Below are 25,031 nucleotides of genomic sequence, written 5' to 3' on the forward strand. Positions count from 1 at the left end.
CCTCCTCCTCCTGGTGTGTCCCTCCCCCCTCCTCCCCTACAATTATATATGGTCGAATAGTTCAAGGAGAAATCACACACCTGCTAATTACCATGAAGAAAGGAAGCAGGTGGACCAGTGCACAGGTGAGAGAGAGGGAGAGGGAGAGAGAGAGTGAGAGGGGAGTGGGTAGGTGACGGATTGGAGAGAAAAAATGTTTAGGATGGAGAGAATTGTGGAGAGAAACACGTAGGGACATTTAGAGGGAGGGAAAGTGAGAGGGAGAGATGGAGAGAAAAGTGAGAGGAAGAGGGGAGTGGGTGGGTGACGGATTGGAGAGAAAAAATGTTTAGGATGGAGAGAAAGTCAGGGAGAGAAGGGAGAGAGAGAGAGAGAGAGAGAGAGAGAGAGAGAGAGAGAGAGAGAGTTGTTGTTGTTGTTATTATTATTATTATTATTATTATTATTATTGATGTTTTCCTCCTCCTCCTCCTCCTCCTCCTCCTCCTCCTCCTCCTCCTCCTCCTCCTCCTCCTCCTCCTCCTCCTCCTCCTCCTGGTGCAGGGCCCTGAGAGTGTGGACCCACTAACCAGACAGCTGGAGGGGTTGTACCAGCAGCTGTCAGGAGTGGGAGGGGGGCACAGCTCCCCCCTGCCCCCATAGAGCTGTTCGAGCCCTTCCTGGCTGTCATTAGGTCAGAGGACACGACTGGGCCAATTACCAGGGACGCTCTCAATGCTGTGAATAGGTAAGGCGCTGTTTGAGGCTGTTTTCTGGCTGTTTTCAGGCTGTTAAGAGGTAAGGAGGGAGGTGGAGGTGGAGGAAACATGGAGGAAAGTTTGTGTAGGTGGAGGTAAGTGGAGGTACAATGTGGAGGGAGATATGGAGGAAAGATTGCAGACTTTTGGAGGGAAAAATTAGAAAAATTGTCAGGTTTTAAAGTGAGACTATCTTAGAAAATGACTATTTTAACTATCAAGGAAGGGAGACAGGATGGTCACAATTGGAGGAGAGGTGGAGGAAACATAGAGGAAAGTCTGTGTAGGTGGAGGTAAGTGGAGGTAACTTGTGGAGGGAGATATGGAGGAAAAATTGCAGGCTTTCGGAGAGAAAAATGTGGAAAATTGTCGATATTGGTGTGAGACTATCTTAGAAAATGACTATTTTGACTGATAGGAGGGAGATAGGATAGTCAGAATTGGAGAGAAGGTGGAGGAAACATAGAGCAAAGTCTGTGTAAGTGGAGGTAAGTGGAGGTACAACGTGGAGGGAGATATGGAGGAAAGATTGCAGACTTTTGGAGGGAAAAATGTGGAAAATTGTCAGATTTTGGTGTGAGACTATCTTAGAAAATTACTATTTTGACTATGATAGGAGGGAGGAAGGATAGTCAGAATTGGAGAGAAGGTGGAGGAAACATAGAGGAAAGTTTGTGTAGGTGGAGATAAGTGGAGGTAACTTGTGGAGGGAGATATGTAGGAAAGACTGCAGACTTTTGGAGGGAAAAATTAGAAAAAATTGTCAGGTTTTAAAGTGAGACTATCTTAGAAAATGACTATTTTAACTATCAAGGAAGGGAGACAGGATGGTCACAATTGGAGGAGAGGTGGAGGAAACATAGAGGAAAGTCTGTGTAGGTGGAGGTAAGTGGAGGTAACTTGTGGAGGGAGATATGGAGGAAAGATTGCAGGCTTTCGGAGAGAAAAATGTGGAAAATTGTCGATATTGGTGTGAGACTATCTTAGAAAATGACTATTTTGACTATGATAGGAGGGAGGTAGGATAGTCAGAATTGGAGAGAAGGTGGAGGAAACATAGAGGAAAGTCTGGGTAAGTGGAGGTAACTTGTGGAGGGAGATATGGAGGAAAGATTGCAGGCTTTTGGAGGTAAAAATGTGAAAAATTGTCAGGTTTTGATATGAGACTATCTTAGAAAATGACTATTTTAACTATCAAGGAAGGGAGGTAGGATAGTCAGAATTGGAGGAGAGGTGGAGGAAACATGGAGGAAAGTCTGTGTAGGTGGAGATAAGTGGAGGTAACTTGTGGAGAGAGATATGGAGGAAAGATTGCAGACTTTTGGAGGGGAAAATGTGAAAAATTGTCGGATTTTGGTGTGAGACTATCTTAGAAAATGACTATTTTGACTATGATAGGAGGGAGGTAGGATGGTCACAATTGGAGGAGAGGTGGAGGAAACATGGAGGAAAGTCTGTGTAGGTGGAGGTAAGTGGAGGTAACTTGTGGAGGGAAATATTGAACAGTTTCAGGACAAGTGTGTAGGATATTTTAAGCAATTTTAGGACATTTTAAGACAATTGAACTCTCTCTCCCACAGAATGCTGGGCTATGGGCTGTTAGACCCACCACCACCACCACCACAGCCACAGCCACAGCCACAGCACCACCACCACCACCACCACCACATCTCTGCAGCGGCTGAAGCGATCTCGGCTGCTGTGACGAGGGCGCGGTTTGTTGGCACAGAGGCCGCAGCAGACGAGGCTGTGCTGTTCGGAATACTGTGGGTGCTGCGAGCTCTGGTGCTGTCCAGGGCTGGCTCGCTGCTCAGTAATGACAGCATCTGCGAGATTCTCAATTCTGCGTTCAGGTGAGTGCTGTGTTAACGCTGTTTTGGGGAGTGTTATGCTGTTTTAAGGCTGTTTTTGAGATTATAATGCTGTGTTAAGGCTGTTTTTGGGATTATAATGCTGTTTTGGGATTTTTATGCTGTTTTAAGGCTGTTTTGGGATTATTATGCTGTTTTAAGGCTGTTTTGGGATTGTTGTGCTGTTTTAAGGCTGTTTTGGGGTTATGCTGTTTTAAGGCTGTTTTGGGGGTGTTATGCTGTTTTAAGGCTGTTTTTGCTGTTTTGAGGGAATTTGATATGTTTTATGATATTTAATGCTGTTTTAAGGGTGTTTGTTGCTGTTTTAAAGGTTATTTTGCTGTTTTTATGCTGTTTTTGCTGTTTTGGGGTTGTTATGCTGTGTTTTGCTGTTTTTATGCTGTTTAATGCTGTTTTGTTATATTTTGTGCTGTTTTTGTGTTGTTTTAATGTATTTTTGGTGTGTTCTTGTATCTGCTGCTGTTTTGTTGCTGTTTCTCTCTCTGTGTTGCTGTTGTTTGTGCTGTTTTACTTGATTGCTGTGCTGTGCTGACCCTCTTATTTGTTCGGTGTGCTCAGAAAGTCTGCAATCTTTCCTCCATATCTCCCTCCACGGGTTACCTCCACTTACCTCCACCTACACAGACCTTCCTCCATGTTTCCTCCACCTTTCCTCCAAGTCTGACTATCCTACCTCTCTCCTATCATAGTCAAAATAGTCGTTTTCTAAGATAGTCTCACACCAAAACTCGACAATTTTTCACATTTTTACCTCCGAAAGTCTGCAATCTTTCCTCCATATCTCCCTCCACAAGTTACCTCCATTTACCTCCACCTACACAGACCTTCCTCCATGTTTCCTCCACCTCTCTTCCAAGTCTGACTATCCTACCTCCCTTCCTTGATAGTCAAAATAGTTGTTTTCTAAGATAGTCTCACACCAAAACTGACAATTTTTCACATTTTTACCTCCAAAAGTCTGCAATCTTTCCTCCATATCTCCCTCCACAAGTTACCTCCACTTACCTCCACCTACACAGACCTTCCTCCATGTTTCCTCCACCTTCCCTCCAATTTTGACTATCCTTAAGGGAATTTTAAAGGGTTTTTGACTATTCTCTCTCTCTCTCTTGGATCAGTTTTAAGGCTTTTTGGCAATTTTTAAGGGTGTTTGAAGTGTTTTAAGGGTGTTTTGCATGTTTTAAGGCTGTTTTAAGGCTTTTTAGCAAGTTCTAAGACTGTATAGGAAGTTTTAAGGGCATTTCAAGACAGTTTGTCATATTTTAAGGCTGTTTATCATATCTGAATGGACTTTTAAAACTCTTTGACAAGTTTTAAGGGAATTTAAGCTTATTTGGCACATTTTAACGGAATTTTAAGCATATTTTTACTACACGATTATTTTTAGCATTCTAACCCCCTCCTCCCTCTCTCCCCCCCCCAAGGATCTGCTTTGAGACCCGTTTGAGTGACTTACTGCGCTGTTGCACCGAGGAGGCACTGCGGCAGATGGTTACTCTAGTGTTCTCTCGACTGCCTCTCTATGCTCTGGATGACAATAGCAACCAAAGAAAACTGAAGATGAGAGCTGGAAAATCAAGGAAAGGGGTCACGCAGGAGGTCAAGAACGGGTCGGGTGGTGCGGAAGAGGTCGCCACAGGTCACCCGCCAGTTTCGTCGCGATCCGTCGACTCGTTGCAGAGTTACGAGCAAAATAGTGAAGTTACATCTGGGGTTTGTGATGGAAATGTGTCTCTTGGTGACGGTATCGCTCAGAAATCAGGGAAGGAGGTCACGCAGGAGGTCAGGTCAGTGTCGGAGGGTGCGGAAGGGGTCGCGACAGGTCATGTACCGGTCTCGTCCCAATCGGTCGACCCGGTCCAGAGTTACGAGCAAAAAAGTGTACCATACAAGCAGGAACAAGATCAGTCCGTTGGAGAGTCATACAAGCAGCAAGATCAGGATGAGGATCAGCTCACCACAACCACTACTACTGCTACTACTACTACTACTATTCCAACTACTACCACGCTCACCCCGGATAGTCCAGACACGGCGAATAGTCAACTATCCACGCACCTAGACATGGATAGTAGCCTGAATAGTGTGGATAGTCAAGATACTACTACTACCACTACTGCTGCTACTACTACTGCTATAACTCTGGATGGCAGTAGTAGTAGTGTCCAGTCTGCCTCCTTAACTATCGCTAGTACTATTCTGGCGGATAGTATGGAGGAGGAAGAAGCAGGAGGAGGAGGAGGAGGAGGAGGAGGAGGAGAAGAAGAGGAGGAAGAAGGAGGAGGAGGAAGAGAAGAAGAAGACAAAGAAGGAACAAGCAAACAGCAAGATCAAGATGAAGATTCCCCGAGAACCAGCTCCGACATTGAAAACCCCGTTCATAAAGCAAAGTTCGGACAAAACGACCCGTACGTAAACTCACAGGGTGTCAAATTCACACCGGAGGAGCAGAAGGGTGGCGGAGAGGCAGACCCACAATGCACTGGCTCCAAATCGACTGTAGTGCACCCCTACGGCCTGCCATGCCTCCGAGAACTGACTCGATTTCTCATTTCCTTGACTGCTGTGGACTCTGGCCAAAACACACCTAATATGGTGATTGTAGGCCTAAAACTGCTGACTGTAGGCCTAGAAATGGCAGTGGAGCATATAGGCACATCCCAGGGGCTTATAGGCCTATTGAGGGACCACCTATGCAGGAATCTACTCCAGCTTATCGACGTAAAAAGTGGTAAAGCTAAGATACACGTTTACATCTGCGCGTTGAGAGTTTGTGGTATTCTGTGTGAGTCGTTTCGCATACACCTTAAATTTCAGGTGGAGCGGATCGTGGAGAGGCTGATTGAGACTGTCTCGGCGGAGGGCGGACATGTCACCTGCCAGCACCGCGAACTGGCACTCCAAACTCTCGTCAATTTGTGGAGAATCGATGGTTTTGTGACGGAGACGTATGTAAATTTTGACTGCGATCTGTACTCTGTGAATTTGCTGGAGGAGGCGATAAAGGCACTGTCCAAGCAAGTTTTCCCACTCCAGGGGCAGCTGCCTACCAATCTCCTGTGCCTGGACGCTCTCATAGGCCTGCTGGCGGAAATCGACGAACGTGGACATAGAAAGGAGTCCGGAAATGAGAGAAAAACGGAGGAAAACAAGATGGAAATTGTTGAAAATGAGGCCGTTTGCGTGTGTGTTCGCCCGCCAAAACTCCAAATTCGCGCTAAGCTGAGCAATTCTACGGAGCTGAAGGTCGATGAGCTGGTGAAGAGGAAGAAGCGTAAAGGAATCATCGCACACGGAACGGACTTATTCAACAGTGTGAAACCAGAGAAGGGAATCAAATATCTCATCGAACAGAAAGCCATTTCGGAAAAACCTCAAAATATCGCTGAATTTCTACGCGAGAACCCAACGCTGTGTAAGAAACAGCTGGGGAACTATCTCTCCGCCAAGAAGAACATTGAGATCTTAACAGCGTACATCCAGACCTTCAATTTCACTGGGTTACGCATTGACGAAGCCTTACGAACCTTTTTAGAGACTTTCCGACTGCCAGGAGAAGCACCACTCATCTCTCTAATTATGGAACACTTCTCTCTGATCTGGTTCAGCCAAAATAACAGCCCTTTTGCCTCCCCGGACAGCGCGTTCACTCTCTCGTACGCTGTTATAATACTGAACGTGGACCAGCACAACCCAAACGCCAAGAAACAGTCCCTTCCGATGACGTTACAGCAGTTTCAGAATAATTTACGAGGCGTCGACAGTGGCAAGGATTTCAACCAGGATATGCTGGAGGAGATCTTCAATGCTGTCAAGTCGGAAGAGTTTATCCTTCCGTCGGAGCAGAGCGGAGCAGTACGGGACGACTATCTGTGGCGAAAAACCGTCAACCGTTCGGAAATTGACCAATCCGGGTATCAGCTGTCGAACGGGACGGACGCCATGGACCGTGAACTATTCCAACTATCCTGGGGTCCGACTATCGCTGCTCTGTCGTACGTGTTCGATAAGACCTCGGATAGTACGACCATTCACACTATTCTGTCCGGATATCGTCGGATTGCGTCGATATCCGCAAGATTTTGTATGACGGATGTTTTTGACAATCTGATAGTCACCCTGGCCAAGTTCACTACTCTGACTATGACGCCTGACTATCCGGAGGCCCTAGCTGTTAGTTTCGGGGGCAGTGTCAAGGCGCAGCTGGCCCTGTCGGAACTATTTGACCTGATAGTCGATTATGGCGATAGTATGCGTGACGGCTGGAGGAATGTCATCGAGGTTCTGGTTGGACTATTCAAGGCTCGACTACTGCCCAGTGGTCTCACGGATGCGGTCGACTATCTGCAGCCGGATGGGAAGGTACGGATAGTCAAAATAGTCGTGGATAGTCAGGAATTTGTGTACGTTTTAAGTGAGTTTTGCGATAATTCTTCTACTACTACTACTACTACTACTACTATTTTCAGATCTCGCTACTACCGACGACCACCACCACCACCACCCCAGCCAAGTCGGAAAATAGTCTACTATCGTCGCTGTATTCCTACATAGCCCTAGTCGAGCCACCACAGACGCGCACACAGACGCACACACACAGAGGCGGCCATGTGCGCTAGTGCCTGTGTGCGCGAGTGTAAGATTGAACGGCTGGTGACTGAGAGTGTGTATTTACGCACACACACACTGACCGAGGCCTTGTGTGCGTTTCTGGCCCACGCGCACATGGACGGCCAGAACGCGCACATGGACGCGCACACACAAGCCTTCCTTCTTGAGTTTGTCACCAACATACTATCTGCCAACAAGGATCGCGCACACAAACTATTCTCCTGTGTGCGCGAATCCATGTACGCAATATTTGTGCACACGCAGACTATTGAGACTATTTTCGCCTTCGAGCGTGTGTGCGTTTGTGTGTTGCGACTATCAGGTGTACTATTGCGGCGAGAGTGGTCCGAGTGGTCGTCATTGGATAGTCTCCGCTGGTTTCTGACTATTCGACCAAAACTGATGCGGAGAGTTGCCTGCCAGATCCTCCACGGCCTGAAGGAGGTGAGGGATAGTCAAGGGATAGTCAAGGGATAGTCATCGGATAGTCAGGTAGTTCAAAATAGTCGTTGGGATAGTTTGTAGTGTTTTTTGTAATGAGTGAAAGGTGGAATAGTCAAGGGATAGTTAAGATAGTCATCGGATAGTCAGAAAATAGTATAATTTGTTCAAAATAGTCATTGAGATAGTTTTCAGTGTTTTCTAATGACCATTTTGGTACTGCTAGTCAAAATAGTCATGGAATAGTCATAGTAGTTCTTTGCTAGTCAGTCAGTAGTCAAGAATAGTCATCCAGTAGTCACAGAATAGTCAAATAGTAATTTTTTGATGTTTACTTCTTTTTGATGCTACTACTACTACTACTACTACTACTACTACTACTACTACTACTACTACTACTACAACAATCTTTCTACTACTACTACTACTACTACTACTACTACTACTACTACTACTACTACTACTACTATACTCCTACTCCTCCTCCTCTCCTCTCCTCCTCCTCTTCCTCCTCCTCCTCCTCTTCTCTTCTTCTTCTTCTTCTTCTTCTTCTTCTTCTTCTTCTTCTTCTTCTTCTTCTTCTTCTTATACTACTACTACTACTACTACTACTGCTACTACTACTACTACTACTACTACTACTGCTACTACTACTACTACTCTCTCTCCTCTCTCATTCATATAAACACTCAATATACTACTACTACTACTACTACTACTACTACTACTACTACAGATACTGCTGGCAAGTGTGGAGAACATTCGCTCGGAGGAGGAATGGAAGACGGTCTTTGCAATAGTGGCTTATGCTGCTGCTGGGGTCAAGCCACAAGGAGGAGGAGGAGGAGGAGGAGGAGGAGGAGGAGGAGGAGGAGGAGGAGGAGGAGGTAAGTGAAATTGTTGTTTTGATAGACTGTTTAAGAAAAGTACTATTTTAACTAGGATAGGAGGGTGGTAGGATAGTCAAACTTGGAGGGAAGGTGGAGGAAACATGGAGGAAGGTCTGTGTAGGTGGAGGTAAGTGGAGGAAACATGTGGAGGGAGATATGGAGGAAAGATTGCGGACTTTCGGATGTAAAAATGAGAAAAATAGTCAGGTTTTGATATGAGACTATTTGAGAGAAGTACTATTTTAATTATGATAGGAAGGTGATAGGATAGTCAGACTTGGAGGAAAGGTGGAGGAAACATGGAGAAAGGTCTGTGTAGGTGGAGGTAAGTGGAGTTGTCATGTGGAGGGAGATATGGAGGAAAGATTGCAGACTTTCGGAGGTAAAAATGAGAAAAATTGTGTGGTTTTGATAGACTGTTTAAGAAAAGTACTATTTTAACTATGATAGGAGGGTGGTAGGATAGTCAGACTTGGAGAGAAGGTGGAGGAAACATGGAGGAAGGTCTGTGTAGGTGGAGGTAAGTGGAGGTATAACGTGGAGGGAGATATGGAGGAAAGATTGCAGACTTTCGGAGGTAAAAATGAGAAAAATTGTCAGGTTTTGATATGAGACTATTTGAGAAAAGTACTATTTTGACTGATAGGAGGGTGGTAGGATAGTCAGATAGTTTCACACTCACTGTTGATAGGTCATATGGAGGAAAGATTGCAGACTTTCCTTATCCTTATGAGACTATTTGAGAAAAGACTAGTTACTGTGGGCATGATAGTCTCACAGTCACTCAGATATCCTGACAGCCTACTATCCTATCGAAACCAGTTACATCATTTTATAGTATTTTCACTCCTTTGAAAAAAGTCTGCAGTCTTTCCTCCATATCTCCTCCACATATCTCCTCCACTTACCTCCACCTACACAGACTTTCCTCCATGTTTCCTCCACCTTCTCTCCAATTTTGACTGTCCTACCTCCCTCCTATCATAGTTAAAATAGTACATTTTTAAGATAGTCAAATACAAAAACCTGAATTTTTTATCATTTTTTCCTCTCAAAGTCTGCAATCTTTCCTCCATATCTCCCTCCACAAGTTACCTCCACTCTCCTCCACCTAGACAGACTTTCCTCCATGTTTCCTCCACCTTCTCTCCAATTTTGACTGTCCTACCTCCCTCCTATCATAGTTAAAATAGTACATTTTTAAGATAGTCAAATACAAAACCTGACAATTTTTCATTTTTTCCTCTCAAAGTCTGCAATCTTTCCTCCATATCTCCCTCCACAAGTTACCTCCACTTACCTCCACCTACACAGACCTTCCTCCATGTTTCCTCCATCTTCTCTCCAATTTTGACTGTCCTACCTCCCTCCTATCATAGCCTCCTATCATAGTTAAAATAGTACATTTCTAAGATAGTCAAATACAAAAACCCAACTTTTTTTTCTTATTTTTACCTCTGAAAGTCTGCAATCTTTCCTCCATATCTCCCTCCACAAGTTACCTCCACTTACCTCCACCTACACAGACCTTCCTCCATGTTTCCTCCATCTTCCCTCCAATTTTGACTGTCCTACCTCCCTCCTATCATAGTCAAAATAGTACATTATTAAGATAGTCTTACATCAAAACCTGACAATATTTCTTATTTTTACCTCTGAAAGTCTGCAATCTTTCCTCCATATCTCCCTCCACAAGTTACCTCCACTTACCTCCACCTACACAGACCTTCCTCCATGTTTCCTCCATCTTCCCTCCAATTCTGACTATCCTACCACCCTCTTATCATAGTTAAAATAGTACATTTCTAAGATAGTCAAATACAAAAACCCAACTTTTTTTTCTTATTTTTACCTCAAAGTCTGCAATCTTTCCTCCATATCTCCCTCCACAAGTTACCTCCACTTACCTCCACCTACACAGACCTTCCTCCATGTTTCCTCCATCTTCCCTCCAATTCTGACTATCCTACCTCCCTCCTATCATAGTCAAAATAGTACATTTCTAAAATAGTATAAAATCAAAACCAGATCATTTTCTTATTTTAACCTTCGAAAATTTGCAATCTTTCCTCCATATCTCCACCACCACCACCACCACCACTACTACTACTACTACTACTACTACTACTACTACTACTACTACTATTTCAGGTGTGTCTCCAAGCTCGGACAGTGAAGGAACAGTCGACTCTGGGTTAGGATCGGAAGAATATGTACCACCACCACCACCACCACTGCTACTTGTGTCTGAAGGAAGTGGTAGCAGTGGTAGTAGCAGTGGTGGTGTGGGGAGCCAGAGTAGTGTACTATCAAGAACCGAGAGCCCCGATAGTAGTAATGGCGGCTGGATATTGGTAAGTAGCAGCTGTAGTTATAGGTGTAGTTATAGGTGTAGTTATAGTTGTAGTTATAGTGTAGTTATAGGTGTAGTAGTTAGGTGTAGTTATAGTTGTAGTTATAGGTGTAGTTATAGGTGTAGTTATAGGTGTAGTTATAGGTGTAGTTATAGGTGTAGTTATAGTTGTAGTTATAGTTGTAGTTATAGGTGTAGTTATAGTTGTAGTTATAGTTGTAGTTATAGTTGTAGTTATAGTTGTAGTTATAGGTGTAGTTATAGTTGTAGTTATAGTTGTAGTTATAGGTGTAGTAGTTATAGTTAGTTAGTTATAGGTGTAGTTATAGTTGTAGTTATAGTGTAGTTATAGGTGTAGTTATAGTTGTAGTTATTGTAGTTATAGTTGTAGTTATAGTTGTAGTTATAGTTGTAGTTATAGGTGTAGTTATAGTTGTAGTTATAGTGTAGTTATAGTTGTAGTTATAATTGTAGTTATAGTTGTAGTTATAGTTGTAGTTATAGGTGTAGTTATAGGTGTAGTTATAGTAGTTATAGTTATAGTTGTAGTTATAGGTGTAGTTATAGTTGTAGTTATAGTTGTAGTTATAGTGTAGTTAGTTGTAGTTATAGTTGTAGTTATAGTTGTAGTTATAGTTGTAGTTATAGTTGTAGTTATAGTTGTAGTTATAGTTGTAGTTATAGTTGTAGTTATAGTTGTAGTTATAGTTGTAGTTATAGTTGTAGTTATAGTTGTAGTTATAGTTGTAGTTATAGTAGTGTAGTTATAGTTGTAGTTATAGTTGTAGTTATAGGTGTAGTTATAGGTGTAGTTATAGGTGTAGTTATAGTTGTAGTTATAGGTGTAGTTATAGTTGTAGTTATAGTTATAGGTGTAGTTATAGGTGTAGTTATAGGTGTAGTTATAGTTGTAGTTATAGGTGTAGTTATAGTTGTAGTTATAGGTGTAGTTATAGGTGTAGTTATAGTTGTAGTTATAGGTGTAGTTATAGTTGTAGTTATAGGTGTAGTTATAGGTGTAGTTATAGGTGTAGTTATAGTTGTAGTTATAGTTGTAGTTATAGGTGTAGTTATAGTTGTAGTTATAGGTGTAGTTATAGGTGTAGTTATAGGTGTAGTTATAGGTGTAGTTATAGGTGTAGTTATAGTTGTAGTTATAGTTGTAGTTATAGTTGTAGTTATAGTTGTAGTTATAGGTGTAGTTATAGGTGTAGTTATAGTTGTAGTTATAGTTGTAGTTATAGTTGTAGTTATAGGTGTAGTTATAGTTGTAGTTATAGTGTAGTTTATATAGTTATAGTTGTAGTTATAGGTGTAGTTATAGTTGTAGTTATAGGTGTAGTTATAGTTGTAGTTATAGGTGTAGTTATAGTTGTAGTTATAGGTGTAGTTATAGTTGTAGTTATAGGTGTAGTTATAGGTGTAGTTATAGGTGTAGTTATAGTTGTAGTTATAGTTGTAGTTATAGGTGTAGTTATAGGTGTTGTAGTGGTGTTTGGGTGAGTTAGGGGCATTAGGAAGCAGTTACAGAGGCAGTTAGGAACGTAGATTAAAAACACACACACACACACACAACCCTTCTCTCTCTCTCCCCCCCCCCCAGGTCAGCCCAGGGGGAGATGTCGAGCTACCACAACCACCACCACCACCACAGCCGCCACCACCACCACCACCACCACAATGGGGCCTAGTACCAAACGTGTTCCTAACTTCCCACAGCCCCAGAGCACTCATGGCCGGCACTGTCCTAATTTCCAGCCTCTCTAAGGACTACAGAACGGTGCTGACGCTCGGAGGGGCTGCCAATTGTTGTAGGATGTTGGTAGAGGCTGCTCTCAATTGTGGTAGGTGGTTAATTGTGGTTTGCCGCCAGTTTAACACAGTTTGGGGGTGTTTTGAGGCAGTTTGGGGTGTTTTGAGGCCATTTTAACACAGTTTTGGGGTGTTTTGAGGCAGTTTGGGGTGTTTTGAGGCCATTTTAACACAGTTTTGGGGTGTTTTGAGGCAGTTTGGGGTGTTTTGAGGCCATTTTAACACAGTTTGGGGTGTTTTGGGGCATTTTAAGACAGTTTAGAGTGTTTTGAGAGCATTTTAAGACAGTTTAGGGTGTTTGAGGGTTTAAGACAGTTTGGTGTTTTGAGGGCATTTAAGACAGTTTGGGTGTTTGAGGCATTTTAAGACAGTTTATGGCATTTTAAGACAGTTTGGGGTGTTTTGAGGGCATTTTAAGACAGTTTAGGGTGTTTTGAGGGCATTTTAAGACAGTTTGGGGTGTTTTGAGGGCATTTTAAGACAGTTTGGGTGTTTTGAGGCATTTTAAGACAGTTTGGCGTGTTTTGAGGGCATTTTAAGACAGTTTGGGGTGTTTTGAGGGCATTTTAAGACAGTTTGGGGTGTTTTGAGGGCATTTTAAGACAGTTTGGGGTGTTTTGAGGGCATTTTAAGACAGTTTGGGGTGTTTTGCATTTTGAGGGCATTTTAAGACAGTTTGGGGTGTTTTGAGGGCATTTAAGACAGTTTGATGGCATTTAAGACAGTTTGGGGTGTTTTGAGGGCATTTAAGACAGTTTAAGACAGTTTGGGGTGTTTTGAGGAGATTTTATGACAGTTTGGGTGTTTTGAGGGCATTTTAAGATAGTTTGGCGTGTTTTGAGGCATTTTAAGACAGTTTGGGGTGTTTTGAGGGCATTTTAAGACAGTTTGGGGTGTTTTGAGGGCATTTTAAGACAGTTTGGGGTGTTTTGAGGGCATTTTAAGACAGTTTGGGGTGTTTTGAGGGCATTTTAAGACAGTTTGGGTGTTTTGAGGCATTTTAAGACAGTTTGGGGTGTTTTGAGGCATTTTAAGACAGTTTGGGGTGTTTGAAGGCATTTTAAGACAGTTTGGGGTGTTTTGGGCATTTTAAGACAGTTTGGGGTTTTTGAAAACATTTTAAGACAGTTTTGTGTGTTTTGAGGGCATTTTAAGACAGTTTGGGGTGTTTTGAGGGCATTTTAAGACAGTTTGGGGTGTTTTGAGGGCATTTTAAGACAGTTTGGGGTGTTTTGAGGGCATTTTAAGACAGTTTGGCATTTTAAGGTGTTTTGAGGCATTTAAGCAGTTTGGGGTGTTTTGAGGGCATTTAAGACAGTTTGGGGTGTTTTGAGGGCATTTTAAGACAGTTTGGGGTGTTTTGCATTTGAAGACAGTTTGAGGTGCTTTATGGGCATTTTCAAACAGTTTAGGCTGTTTTCAAGACATTTAACTGTTTTTAGGGCCTTTTTTAGTAATCTAGGACATTTTTGAGAAATTTCAAAACAGTTTAGGGTATTTTTAGGGCAATTTAAGTTAAAAATTATGTTTTTAGGCCATTTAAATTTTTTTTTATGTATTTTAAGACAGTTTAGTGTATCTTAAGGATATTTAAAAAATTTTTTGGACAGTTTAAGACAGTTTATGGTAATCTAAGATAGTTTAGGGTGTGTCAAGGGCATTTAAGACAGTTAAGGGTGTTTTGAGGGCATTTAAGACAGTTTAGGGTGTTTTAAGGGCATTTTAATGCAGTTTGGGATGTTTTGAGGGCATATTAAGACAGTTTGGGGTGTTTTGAGGGCATTTTAAGACAGTTTGGCATGATATAAGGGCATTTTAAAGCAGTTTAGGACATTTAAGACAGTTTGGAGTGTTTTGAGGGCATTTTAAGACAGTTTGGCATGATATAAGGGCATTTTAAAGCAGTTTAGGACATTTTAAGACAGTTTGGAGTGTTTTGAGGGCATTTTAAGACAGTTTGGCATGATATAAGGGCATTTTAAAGCAGTTTAGGACATTTTAAGACAGTTTGGAGTGTTTTGAGGGCATTTTAAGACAGTTTTGTGTGTTTTGAGGGCATTTTAAGACAGTTTGGCATGATTTTAGGGCATTTTAAGTCAAATTTAGTCATGAAATGCTGCTACTACTACTACTACTACTACTACTACTACTACTACTACTACTACTACTACCACAATTTCAGGGTACATCAACCAACAACTATCGGAAGTGCGTCACCACCACCACCACCACCACCACCACCACCACCACCACAACCTACCACAATTGAAGAAGAAGAAGAAGAAGAAGAAGAGCAGCGAAGAGGAGGAGGAGGAGGATTGCAGTAGTTGTGGTAGCGATTGTGGTGGTAGCAGTGGTGGTAGCAGTGGTGGTGGTGATGGTGGTAGTCATCATCGCCACCATCAGCTTCTCTATCAACAAGTCTCCGAGAAGGTGTGTTTCGTGGTGTGTGACTATCTTACAAATGGACTATTTTAACTATGATAGGAGGGTGGTAGGATAGTCAGACTTGGAGGGAAGGTGGAGGAAACATGGAGGAAGGTCTGTGTAGATGGAGGTAAGTGGAGGTATAACGTGGAGGGAGATATGGAGGAAAGATTGCAGACTTTTGGAGGGAAAAATGAGAAGAAATGTCAGGTTTTGATGTGAGACTATCTTAGAAAACGACTATTTTAACTATGATAGGAGGGAGGTAGGATAGTCAGACTTGGAAGAGAGGTGGAGGAAACATGGAGGAAGGTCTGTGTAGGTGGAGGTAAGTGGAGGTAACTTGTTCAGGGAGATATGGAGGAAAGATTGAGGACTTTTGGAGGTAAAAATGAGAAAAAATGTCAGGTTTTCATGTGAAACTATTTCAGAAAACGACTATTTTAACTATGATAAGAGGGAGGTAGGATAGTCAAAATTGGAGAGAAGGTGGAGGAAACATGGAGGAAGGTCTGTGTAGGTGGAGGTAAGTGGAGGTAACTTGTTCAGGGAGATATGGAGGAAAGATTGTGGACTTTTGAAGGTAAAAATGAGAAAAAATGTCAGGTTTTGATGTGAGACTATTTCAGAAAACAACTATTTTAACTATGATAGGAGGGAGGTAGGATAGTCAAAATTGGAGAGAAGGTGGAGGAAACATGGAGGAAGGTCTGTGTAGGTGGAGGTAAGTGGAGGTATAACGTGAAGGGAGATATGGAGGAAAGACCACAAACTTTAACTTGGAGATAGAGAAAGGGCGAACAGGCACCACTATAACTACCACTATAACTACCACTGCTACTACTATTCCAGCTTCTCGACTTGATGGGCACACTGCACACGACAGCTGGACAATTTGCAAACACCCACAATCCCACTACTACTACTACTACTACTACTGCTACTACTACTGCTGCTACTACCACTGCTACTGCCACTGTTTGGAGTGTAGTTATATGCCCACTGCTACAAGGAATTGCCCGGATGTGTTGTGACTATCGGCCAAGTGTAAGTAACTATTAGTATTATTACTATTATTATTATTATTATTATTATTATTATTATTATTATTATTATTATTATTATTATTATTATTATTATTATTATTATTATTACTATTACTATTATTACTGTTATTATTATTATTATTATTATTATTTCTGGACTATTTTGACTTAATTTTGGACTATTTTGACTAATTTTGGACTATTCTGACTAATTTTGGACTATTCTAACTAATTTTGGACTATTTGTCTGTCTGTCTGTCTGTCTGTCTGTCTGTCTGTCTGTCTTATGGTATCCACTTGTCAATTGTTCCCTCCTCCTCTCCGACCACTTCCCAACCACTCTCCGACCACTTCCCAACCACTCTTCGACCACTCTCTGACCACTCTCCGACCACTTCCCAACCACTCTCCGACCACTTCCCAACCACTCTCCGACCACTTCCCAACCACTCTCCGACCACTTCCCAACCACTCTTTGACCACTTCCCAACCACTCTCCGACCACTTCCCAACCACTCTCCGACCACTTCCCAACCACTCTCCGACCACTTCCCAACCACTCTCCGACCACTTCCTAACCACTCTTCGACCACTTCCTAACCACTCTTCGACCACTTCCTAACCACTCTCCGACCACTTCCCAACCACTCTCCGACCACTTCCCAACCACTCTCCGACCACTTCCCAACCACTCTCCGACCACTTCCCAACCACTCTCCGACCACTTCCCAACCACTCTCCGACCACTCTCCGACCACTCTCCGACCACTCTCCGACCACTTCCCAACCACTCTCCGACCACTTCCCAACCACTCTCCGACCACTTCCCAACCACTCTCCGACCACTCTCCGACCACTTTTTGATGTATGCGTTGTCCTGCAGGTTAGGAGCCAGGCCCTAACCACCCTGCAACGTTCCCTACTGGCTCATGACTATCTGCTACTATCGGCCGGCCAGTGGGAGGCTCTCTTCCACACAGTACTATTTCCACTGCTGTCTGCCCTCATACTACCACCACCACTACCACAATTCACACACCTACCAACATCGCCCTCCCTACCACAATTCGCCCCAGCACCGCTCGAGGAAGCCAGGCTCAGGGCTGCCACGCTGGTCACCAAGGTAAGCGATTGTGGTGGTTAGGAACAATTGTGGTGGTTAGGAAGGAATTGTGGTGGTTTTTAAGAATTTTTTATATTGTAAGTGAAGAAATTGTGGTTGTTTTCTGAAAATTTTGTATATATATTTTTTTTTAGAAATTGTGGTAGTTAGGAACGAATTGTGGTGGTTAGGAACGAATTGTGGTTGTTTTCAGAATTTTTATATTGTGGTAGGTGAAGAAATTGTGGTTGTTTTCTGAAGATTTTGTATATATTTTTAGAAATTGTGGTAGTTAGGAAGGAATTGTGGTGGATGGATTGTGGTAAGTGAGAAATTGTGGTTTTTAAGATTTTGTTATTTCTTTTTTGATGTTGTGGTAGTTAGGAAGGAATTGTGGTTGATGGATTGTGGTAGGTGAAGAAATTGTGGTTGTTTTGTTAAGATATTTGATTATTCTTTTAAGAAATTGTGGTAGCTAGGAAGGAATTGTGGTAGGTAAGAATTGTGGTAGGTTAAAAATTGTGGTAGGTAAGAATTGTGGTTAATTTTGGGTGACTAAACTAAGGAAGTGATAGAATTGTGGTAGATGGATTGTGGTAGCTGAATTGTGGTAGATCAGTATTTTGTAGTATATAATTGTGGTAGTTTATGAGATGTAGGCATTACTTCCACTATCCTCAATATTTGTCATGAAATTGTGGTTAATTCTACCACAACTACCACAACTACCACTATTCCAGGTGTACCTCCGCCACCTGTCACCACTACTAACACTACCAACATTCACCGCACTGTGGCTGACCATCCTGGAGTTCCTCGACAAGTATCTCTCTCTCAGCTCGGACCATTTGGTAAGAATTGTGGTAGTAGTGGTAGTGGGAGTGGGTAGGTGACGGATTGGAGAGAAAAATTACTAGGATGGAGAGAAAGTGGTGGAGAGAAGTGAGAGAATAGTGAGAGGTGGCAGAAGTGAGAGGGAGAGACGGAGAGAAAAGGGAGTGGGTAGGTGACGGATTGGAGAGAAAAATGACTAGGATGGAGAGAAAGTGGTGGAGAAAGTGAGAGAACAGTGAGAGGTGGCAGAAGTGAGAGTGAGAGACGGAGAGAAAAGTGAGTGAAAAGGGAGTGGGTAGGCGACGGATCGGAGAGAAAAATGACTAGGATGGAGAGAAAGTGGTGGAGAGAAGTGAGAGAATAGTGAGAGGTGGCAGAAGTGAGAGGGAGAGACGGAGAGAAAAGGGAGTGGGTAGGCGACAGATCGGAGAGAAAAATGACTAGGATGGAGAGAAAGTGGTGGAGAAAAGTGAGAGAACAGTGAGAGGTGGCAGAAGTGAGAGTGAGAGACGGAGAGAAAAGTGAGAGAAAAGGGAGTGGGTAGGCGACGGATCGGAGAGAAAAAATGTTTAGGATGGAGAGAAACGCACGCCAACCACCACTGCAACCACAACTACCAACATTTCCCTCCGCAGAGAGAAGCTGTCCCGGAGATGCTGAAGAACATGCTTCTAGTAATGGAGACGACAAAGGTTTTCCATACAGCTGATGGATTTACTAAACTGTGGTCCATCACCTGGGACAGAATTGATGCCTTTTTGCCATCTCTTCGCCATAACGTTTTTCGCTCCCACCCGCCTTGTGAGTATGGCAACCGGATGAATTTTGGTAGGCTGGTAGATACACCCCTTGGCTACCTGCACACAAATTTTGGTAGGGCTGGGTTAATTGTGGTAGCCAGAATATTGGTTGAAAGACATAGGTGTGTTTCGTTTAAAATTTTGGTTGATTTCATATTTTTTGCTCTCATTTTCTTTGTGTGTATGGCAACCAGCTGAATTTTGGTAGGCTGGTAGATACACCCCTTGGCTACATGCACACAAATTTTGGTAGGGCTGGGTTGATTGTGGTTGCCAGAATATTGGTTGAAAGACAGGCGTGTGTGTTTCAAGTTTAAAATTTTGGTTGATTTCATATTTTTTGCTCTCATTTTCTTTGTGGGTATGGCAACCGGCTGAATTTTGGTAGTCTGGTAGATACACCCCTTGGCTACCTGCATACAAATTTTGGTAGAGCTGGGTTAATTGTGGTAGCCAGAATATTGGTTGAAAGACAGGGGTGTGTGTTTCAAGTTAAAAATTTTGGTTGATTTCATAATTTTGGCTCTCATTTTCTTTGTGGGTATGACAACCGGCTGAATTTTGGTAGGCTGGTAGATGAACCCCTTGGCTACATGCACACAAATTTTGGTAGGGCTGGGTTGATTGTGGTTGCCAGAATATTGGTTGAAAGACAGGCGTGTGTGTTTCAAGTTTAAAATTTTGGTTGAGTTCATAATTTTGGCTCTCATTTTCTTTGTGTGTATGGCAACCGGCTGAATTTTGGTAGGTTGGTAGATACACCCCATGGCTACCTGCACACAAATTTTGGTAGGGCTGGGTTAATTGTGGTAGCCAGAATATTGGTTGAAAGACAAAGGTGTGTGTTTCAAGTTCAAAATTTTGGTTGATTTCACATTTTTTGCTCTCATTTTCTTTGTGTGTATGGCAACGGGCTGAATTCTGGTAGGCTGGTAGATACACCCCTTGGCTACCTGCACACAAATTTTGGTAGGGCTGGGGTAATTGTGGTAGCCAGAATATTGGTTGAAAGACAAAGGTGTGTGTTTCAAGTTAAAAATTTTGGTTGATTTCACATTTTTTGCTTTCATTTTTTTTGTGTGTATGACAACCGGATGAATTTTGGTAGGCTGGTAGATACACCCCTTGGCTACCTGCACACAAATTTTGGTAGGGCTGGGTTGATTGTGGTAGTCAGAATATTGGTTGAAAGACAAGTATATCGAACCTCAAAATATTTTCCATCCTGAATTTTGGTTGACAATCTTACATTAGTTTACTTTTAACCAGTTTATGAGTACGCTAGAGGACTGAATGTTGGTAGGCTGGTAGATGAACCCCTTGGCTACCAGCACATAAATTTTGGTAGACCTAGACAAATTGTGGTAGCCAGAATATTGGTTAAAAGACAGATGTATCTCTTGCAGCTGAAATACACAGTTGGGACACTACCACCACCACCACCGCCACCACCACCACCACCACCACCACCACCACCACGAAGATGGAGGAAAAGGAGGAGGAGGAGGAGGAAAAGGAGGAGGAGGAGGAGGAAGAGGAGGTGGAGGAGGAGGAGGAGGAGGAGGAGAAGAGAGAGTTTGTTCCTCCAACCATTCAAGAACAACAGGCAGCCAGGTAATAGTTCTCTCTCTCTCTCTCTCTCTCTCTCTCTCTCTCTTTCTCTTTCTCTCTCTCAATTTTTTTAACATTTAGAGAAAAGTTTACGTTTTCTATTCTCCTCCGTTTTCTGTTTGGTTTGGAAGGCTGAATTTTGGTAGGCTGGTAGACGAATGATAGGCCTACCACCACACCAAATTTGGTAGGCCTAGCTCAATTGTGGTAGCTGGAAAATAGGCTCAAAGTGACCCCAAATTCTTCCCCTTCCAGATTATCACTGAGCCTAGAAAACCTTCCGGAAATCATTGAAAACACCAATATTATCCTGCAGCCTCCACTCCCACCACCACCACAGGTAAAAGTGTGCACAAAATTAAAGATAGTGAGAAAGTGAGCGAGGGTAGAGCGAGGTGGATAGGCTTGAAAGATAGAGTGAGAGTTGCACTACAATCTGAGACAAGTGGCAAAGTTAGAGATAGAGCGAGACCAGAGATATAGAGCGAGAAAGTTGAGCGAGGAAATAGTTGGTGAACATTTTTCATAGTGTTTCTGTGTGAGATGTGTAGAGAAAATTAAAGATAGTGAGAAAGTGAGCGAGGATAGAGCGAGCTGGATAGGCTTGAAAGATAGAGCGAGAGTTGGGCTACAATCTGAGACAAGCCACGAAGTTAGAGATAGAGCGAGACCAGAGATATAGAGCGAGGAAGTAGTTGGTGAACATTTTTCGTAGTGTTTCTGTGTGAGATGTGTAGAGATAATTAAAGGTAGTGAGAAAGTGAGCGAGGGTAGAGCGAGGTGGATAGGCTTGAAAGATAGAGCGAGAGTTGCACTACAATCTGAGACAAGTGGCAAAGTTAGAGATAGAGCGAGACCAGAGATATAGAGCGAGAAAGTTGAGCGAGGAAATAGTTGGTGAACATTTTTCATAGTGTTTCTGTGTGAGATGTGTAGAGATAATTAAAGATAGTGAGAAATTGAGCTAGGATAGAGCGAGCTGGATAGGCTTGAAAGATAGAGCGAGAGTTGGGCTATAATCTGACATAAGCCACGAAGTTAGAGATAGAGCGAGACCAGAGATATAGAGCGAGAAAGTTGAGCGAGGAAGTAGTTGGTGAACATTTTTCATAGTGTTTCTGTGTGAGATGTGTAGAGATAATTAAAGATAGTGAGAAAGTGAGCGAGGGTAGAGCGAGCTGGATAGGCTTGAAAGATAGAGCGAGAGTTGGGCTATAATCTGACATAAGCCACGAAGTTAGAGATAGAGCGAGACCAGAGATATAGAGCGAGAAAGTTGAGCGAGGAAATAGTTGGTGAACATTTTTCATAGTGTTTCTGTGTGAGATGTGTAGAGATAATTAAAGATAGTGAGAAAGTGAGCTAGGATAGAGCGAGCTGGGTAGGCTTGAAAGATAGACCGAGAGTTGGGCTACAATCTGAGACAAGCCACGAAGTTAGAGATAGAGCGAGACCAGAGATATAGAGCGAGAAAGTTGAGCGAGGAAGTAGTTGGTGAACATTTTTCATAGTGTTTCTGTGTGAGATGTGTAGAGATAATTAAAGATAGTGAGAAAGTGAGCGAGGATAGAGCGAGCTGGGTAGGCTTGAGAGATAGAGCGAGAGTTGGGCTACAATCTGAGACAAGCCACGAAGTTAGAGATAGAGCGAGACCAGAGATATAGAACGAGAAAGTTGAGCGAGAAAATAGTTGGTGAACATTTTTCATAGTGTTTCTGTGTGAGATGTGTAGAGATAATTAAAGATAGTGAGAAATTGAGCTAGGATAGAGCGAGCTGGATAGGCTTGAAAGATAGAGCGAGAGTTGGGCTACAATCTGACACAAGCCACGAAGTTAGAGATAGAGCGAGACCAGAGATATAGAGCGAGAAAGTTGAGCGAGGAAGTAGTTGGTGAACATTTTTCATAGTGTTTCTGTGTGAGATGTGTAGAGATAATTAAAGATAGTGAGAAAGTGAGCGACGATAGAGCGAGCTGGATAGGCTTGAAAGATAGAGCGAGAGTTGAGCTACAATCTGAGACAAGCCACAAAGTTAGAGATAGAGCGAGACCAGAGATATAGAGCGAGAAAGTTGAGCGAGGAAATAGTTGGTGAACATTTTTCATAGTGTTTCTGTGTGAGATGTGTAGAGAAAATTAAAGATAGTGAGAAAGTGAGCGAGGATAGAGCGAGCGGGATAGGCTTGAAAGATAGAGCGAGAGTTGGGCTACAATCTGAGACAAGTGGCAAAGTTAGAGATAGAGCGAGACCAGAGATATAGAGCGAGAAAGTTGACTCCTAAAATAATCTTAATACCCCACAACAGGCTCCAGCAGGAATCAACCAATCAGCTTGCAGGATTTCGGAGGGGGTGATCTCAGCTGGCCAATCACAGAGCAGCATCCCACAGGCCAGCCAATCAGCTCTCCCCATTATTCTACAGAGCCTACCTGTCTTTACGGTGAGAGAAAAGTGAGAGAGATGGAGAGAAAAGTGAGAGAGAGAGAAAGAGAGAGGGGAGTGGGTAGGTGACGGATTGGAGAGAAAAAAAGACTAGGATGGAGAGAAAGAGATGGAGAGAAGTGAGAGAATAGTGAGAGTGAGAGAGCTAACTTTATTTTCTCTTTTTCCAGGACGAAGGGACTTAGAGGCAAGATGAAGATTATTATTATTATTATTATTATTATTATTATTATTATTATTGTTATTGTTGTTGTATATAATTACTAAAGATTATATTATACCAAATTATATTAGCCTAGTAGTTACATAGAGTTTGAACTACATATATTATTACTACTACTACTACTATTTGTATATATATTATTATTATTATTATTATTATTATTATTATTATTTATTTGTCATTTCTCTCTCTCTCTCTCTCTCTCTCTCTCTCTCTCTCTCTCTCTCTCTCTCTCTCTCTCTCTCTCTCTCTCTCTGTATGTAATTGTTGTAATGTTGTGTAATTATTAAAAAGAAAAAATGTAATCCTATATTTATTATCACACAGAGAGAGAGAGAGAGAGAGAGAGAGAGAGAGAGAGAGAGAGAGAGAGAGAGTGGGTAGGTGACGGATTTGGAGGAAAAAATGTTTAGGATGGAGGGAATTTGATGGAGAGAAGCGTGAGAGGGATGTGAGAGGGAGAGATGGAGAGAAAAGTGAGAGGGAGAGGGGAGTGGGTAGGTGATGGATCGGAGTGGGAAAAAGTTTAGGATGGAGAGAATTGAAGGTAGAAACACGTAGGGACATCTAGAGGGAGAAAAAGTGAGAGGGAGAGGTGGAGAGAAAAGTGAGAGTGAGAGGGGAGTGGGTAGGTGACGGATTTGGAGGGAAAACAGTTTAGGATGGAGGGAATTTGATGGAGAGAAGCGTGAGAGGTGTGGGAGAGGGAGAAAGTGAGAGGGAGAGATGGAGAGAAAAGTGAGAGTGAGAGGGGAGTGGGTAGGTCACGGATCTGAGTGGGGAAAAGTTTAGGAAGGAGGGGAGGAGGTGGGGAGAAGCGTTAGAGGTGTGGGAGAGGGAGGAAGAGAGAGGGAGAGATGGAGAGAAAAGTGAGAGAGAGAGGGGAGTGGGTAGGTCACGGATCGGAGTGGGGAAAAGTTTAGGAGGAAGAGAATTGAAGGTAGAAACACGTAGGGACATTTAGAGGGAGAGAAAGTGAGAGGGAGAGATGGAGAGAAAAGTGAGAGGGGGTAGGTGACGGATTTGGAGGAAAAAAAGTTTAGGATGGAGAGAATTTGATGGAGAGAAGCGTGAGAGGGGTGGGAGAGGGAGAGAAGTGAGAGACAAGGCCGTATAGTTTTAGAGCTATTTCTAAGTAAGTCATTCCTGGAGCCAAAATTTTAATCCCGTTTTCTTTTTCTGCCTTTTTTTCTTGAGTCACCCTTCAAAAATGTGACCAAGGCTGCAGGAACCCCTCTCACTTCCTCCCTCTCCCACCCCTCTCACGCTTCTCTCCATCAAATTCTCTCCATCCTAAACTTTTTTTCTTCCAAATCCGTCACCTACCCCTCTCACTTTTCTCTCCATCTCTCCTCTCACTTCCTCCCTCTCCACCCCTCTCACGCTTCTCTCCATCAAATTCTCTCCATCCTAAACTTTTTTTCTTCCAAATCCGTCACCTACCCACTCTCACTTTTCTCTCCATCTCTTCCTCTCACTTCCTCCCTCTCTCACCCCTCTCACGCTTCTCTCCATCAAATTCTCTCCATCCTAAACATTTTTTCCTCCAAATCCGTCACCTACCCACTCTCACTTTCTCTCCATCTCTCCTCTCACTTCCTCCTCTCCCACACCTCTCACGCTTCTCTCCATCAAATTCTCTCCATCCTAAACATTTTTCCTCCAAATCCGTCACCTACCCACTCTCACTTTTCTCTCCATCTCTCCTCTCACTTCCTCCCTCTCCCACACCTCTCACGCTTCTCTCCATCAAATTCTCTCCATCCTAAACATTTTTTCCTCCAAATCCGTCACCTACCCACTCTCACTTTTCTCTCCATCTCTCCCTCT

The 25,031-nt window shown here is 42.9% G+C and overlaps 1 protein-coding gene across 1 annotated transcript; it reads left to right on the forward strand.

Annotated features, from left to right (window-relative positions):
- Positions 1-551: 551 nt before the first annotated feature.
- LOC123506971 (Golgi-specific brefeldin A-resistance guanine nucleotide exchange factor 1-like) lies at positions 552-23,419 on the forward strand (the record flags this gene model as incomplete). The annotated part of the gene is given in 17 exon segments (XM_045259437.1): positions 552-727; positions 2,318-2,590; positions 4,033-6,970; positions 7,078-7,167; positions 7,169-7,663; positions 8,397-8,547; positions 10,702-10,904; positions 12,507-12,747; positions 14,898-15,148; positions 15,995-16,189; positions 17,072-17,311; positions 18,031-18,141; positions 18,760-18,925; positions 20,331-20,538; positions 20,791-20,875; positions 22,842-22,976; positions 23,149-23,419. Coding segments are annotated over 17 exon segments (5,973 nt in total), but the record flags the coding sequence as incomplete, so codon positions are not given.
- Between the last annotated feature and the right edge of the window lie 1,612 nt (positions 23,420-25,031).

Source organism: Portunus trituberculatus, chromosome 2 (assembly GCF_017591435.1).
Source record: "Portunus trituberculatus isolate SZX2019 chromosome 2, ASM1759143v1, whole genome shotgun sequence".
Classification (NCBI taxonomy): Eukaryota; Metazoa; Arthropoda; class Malacostraca; order Decapoda; family Portunidae; genus Portunus; species Portunus trituberculatus.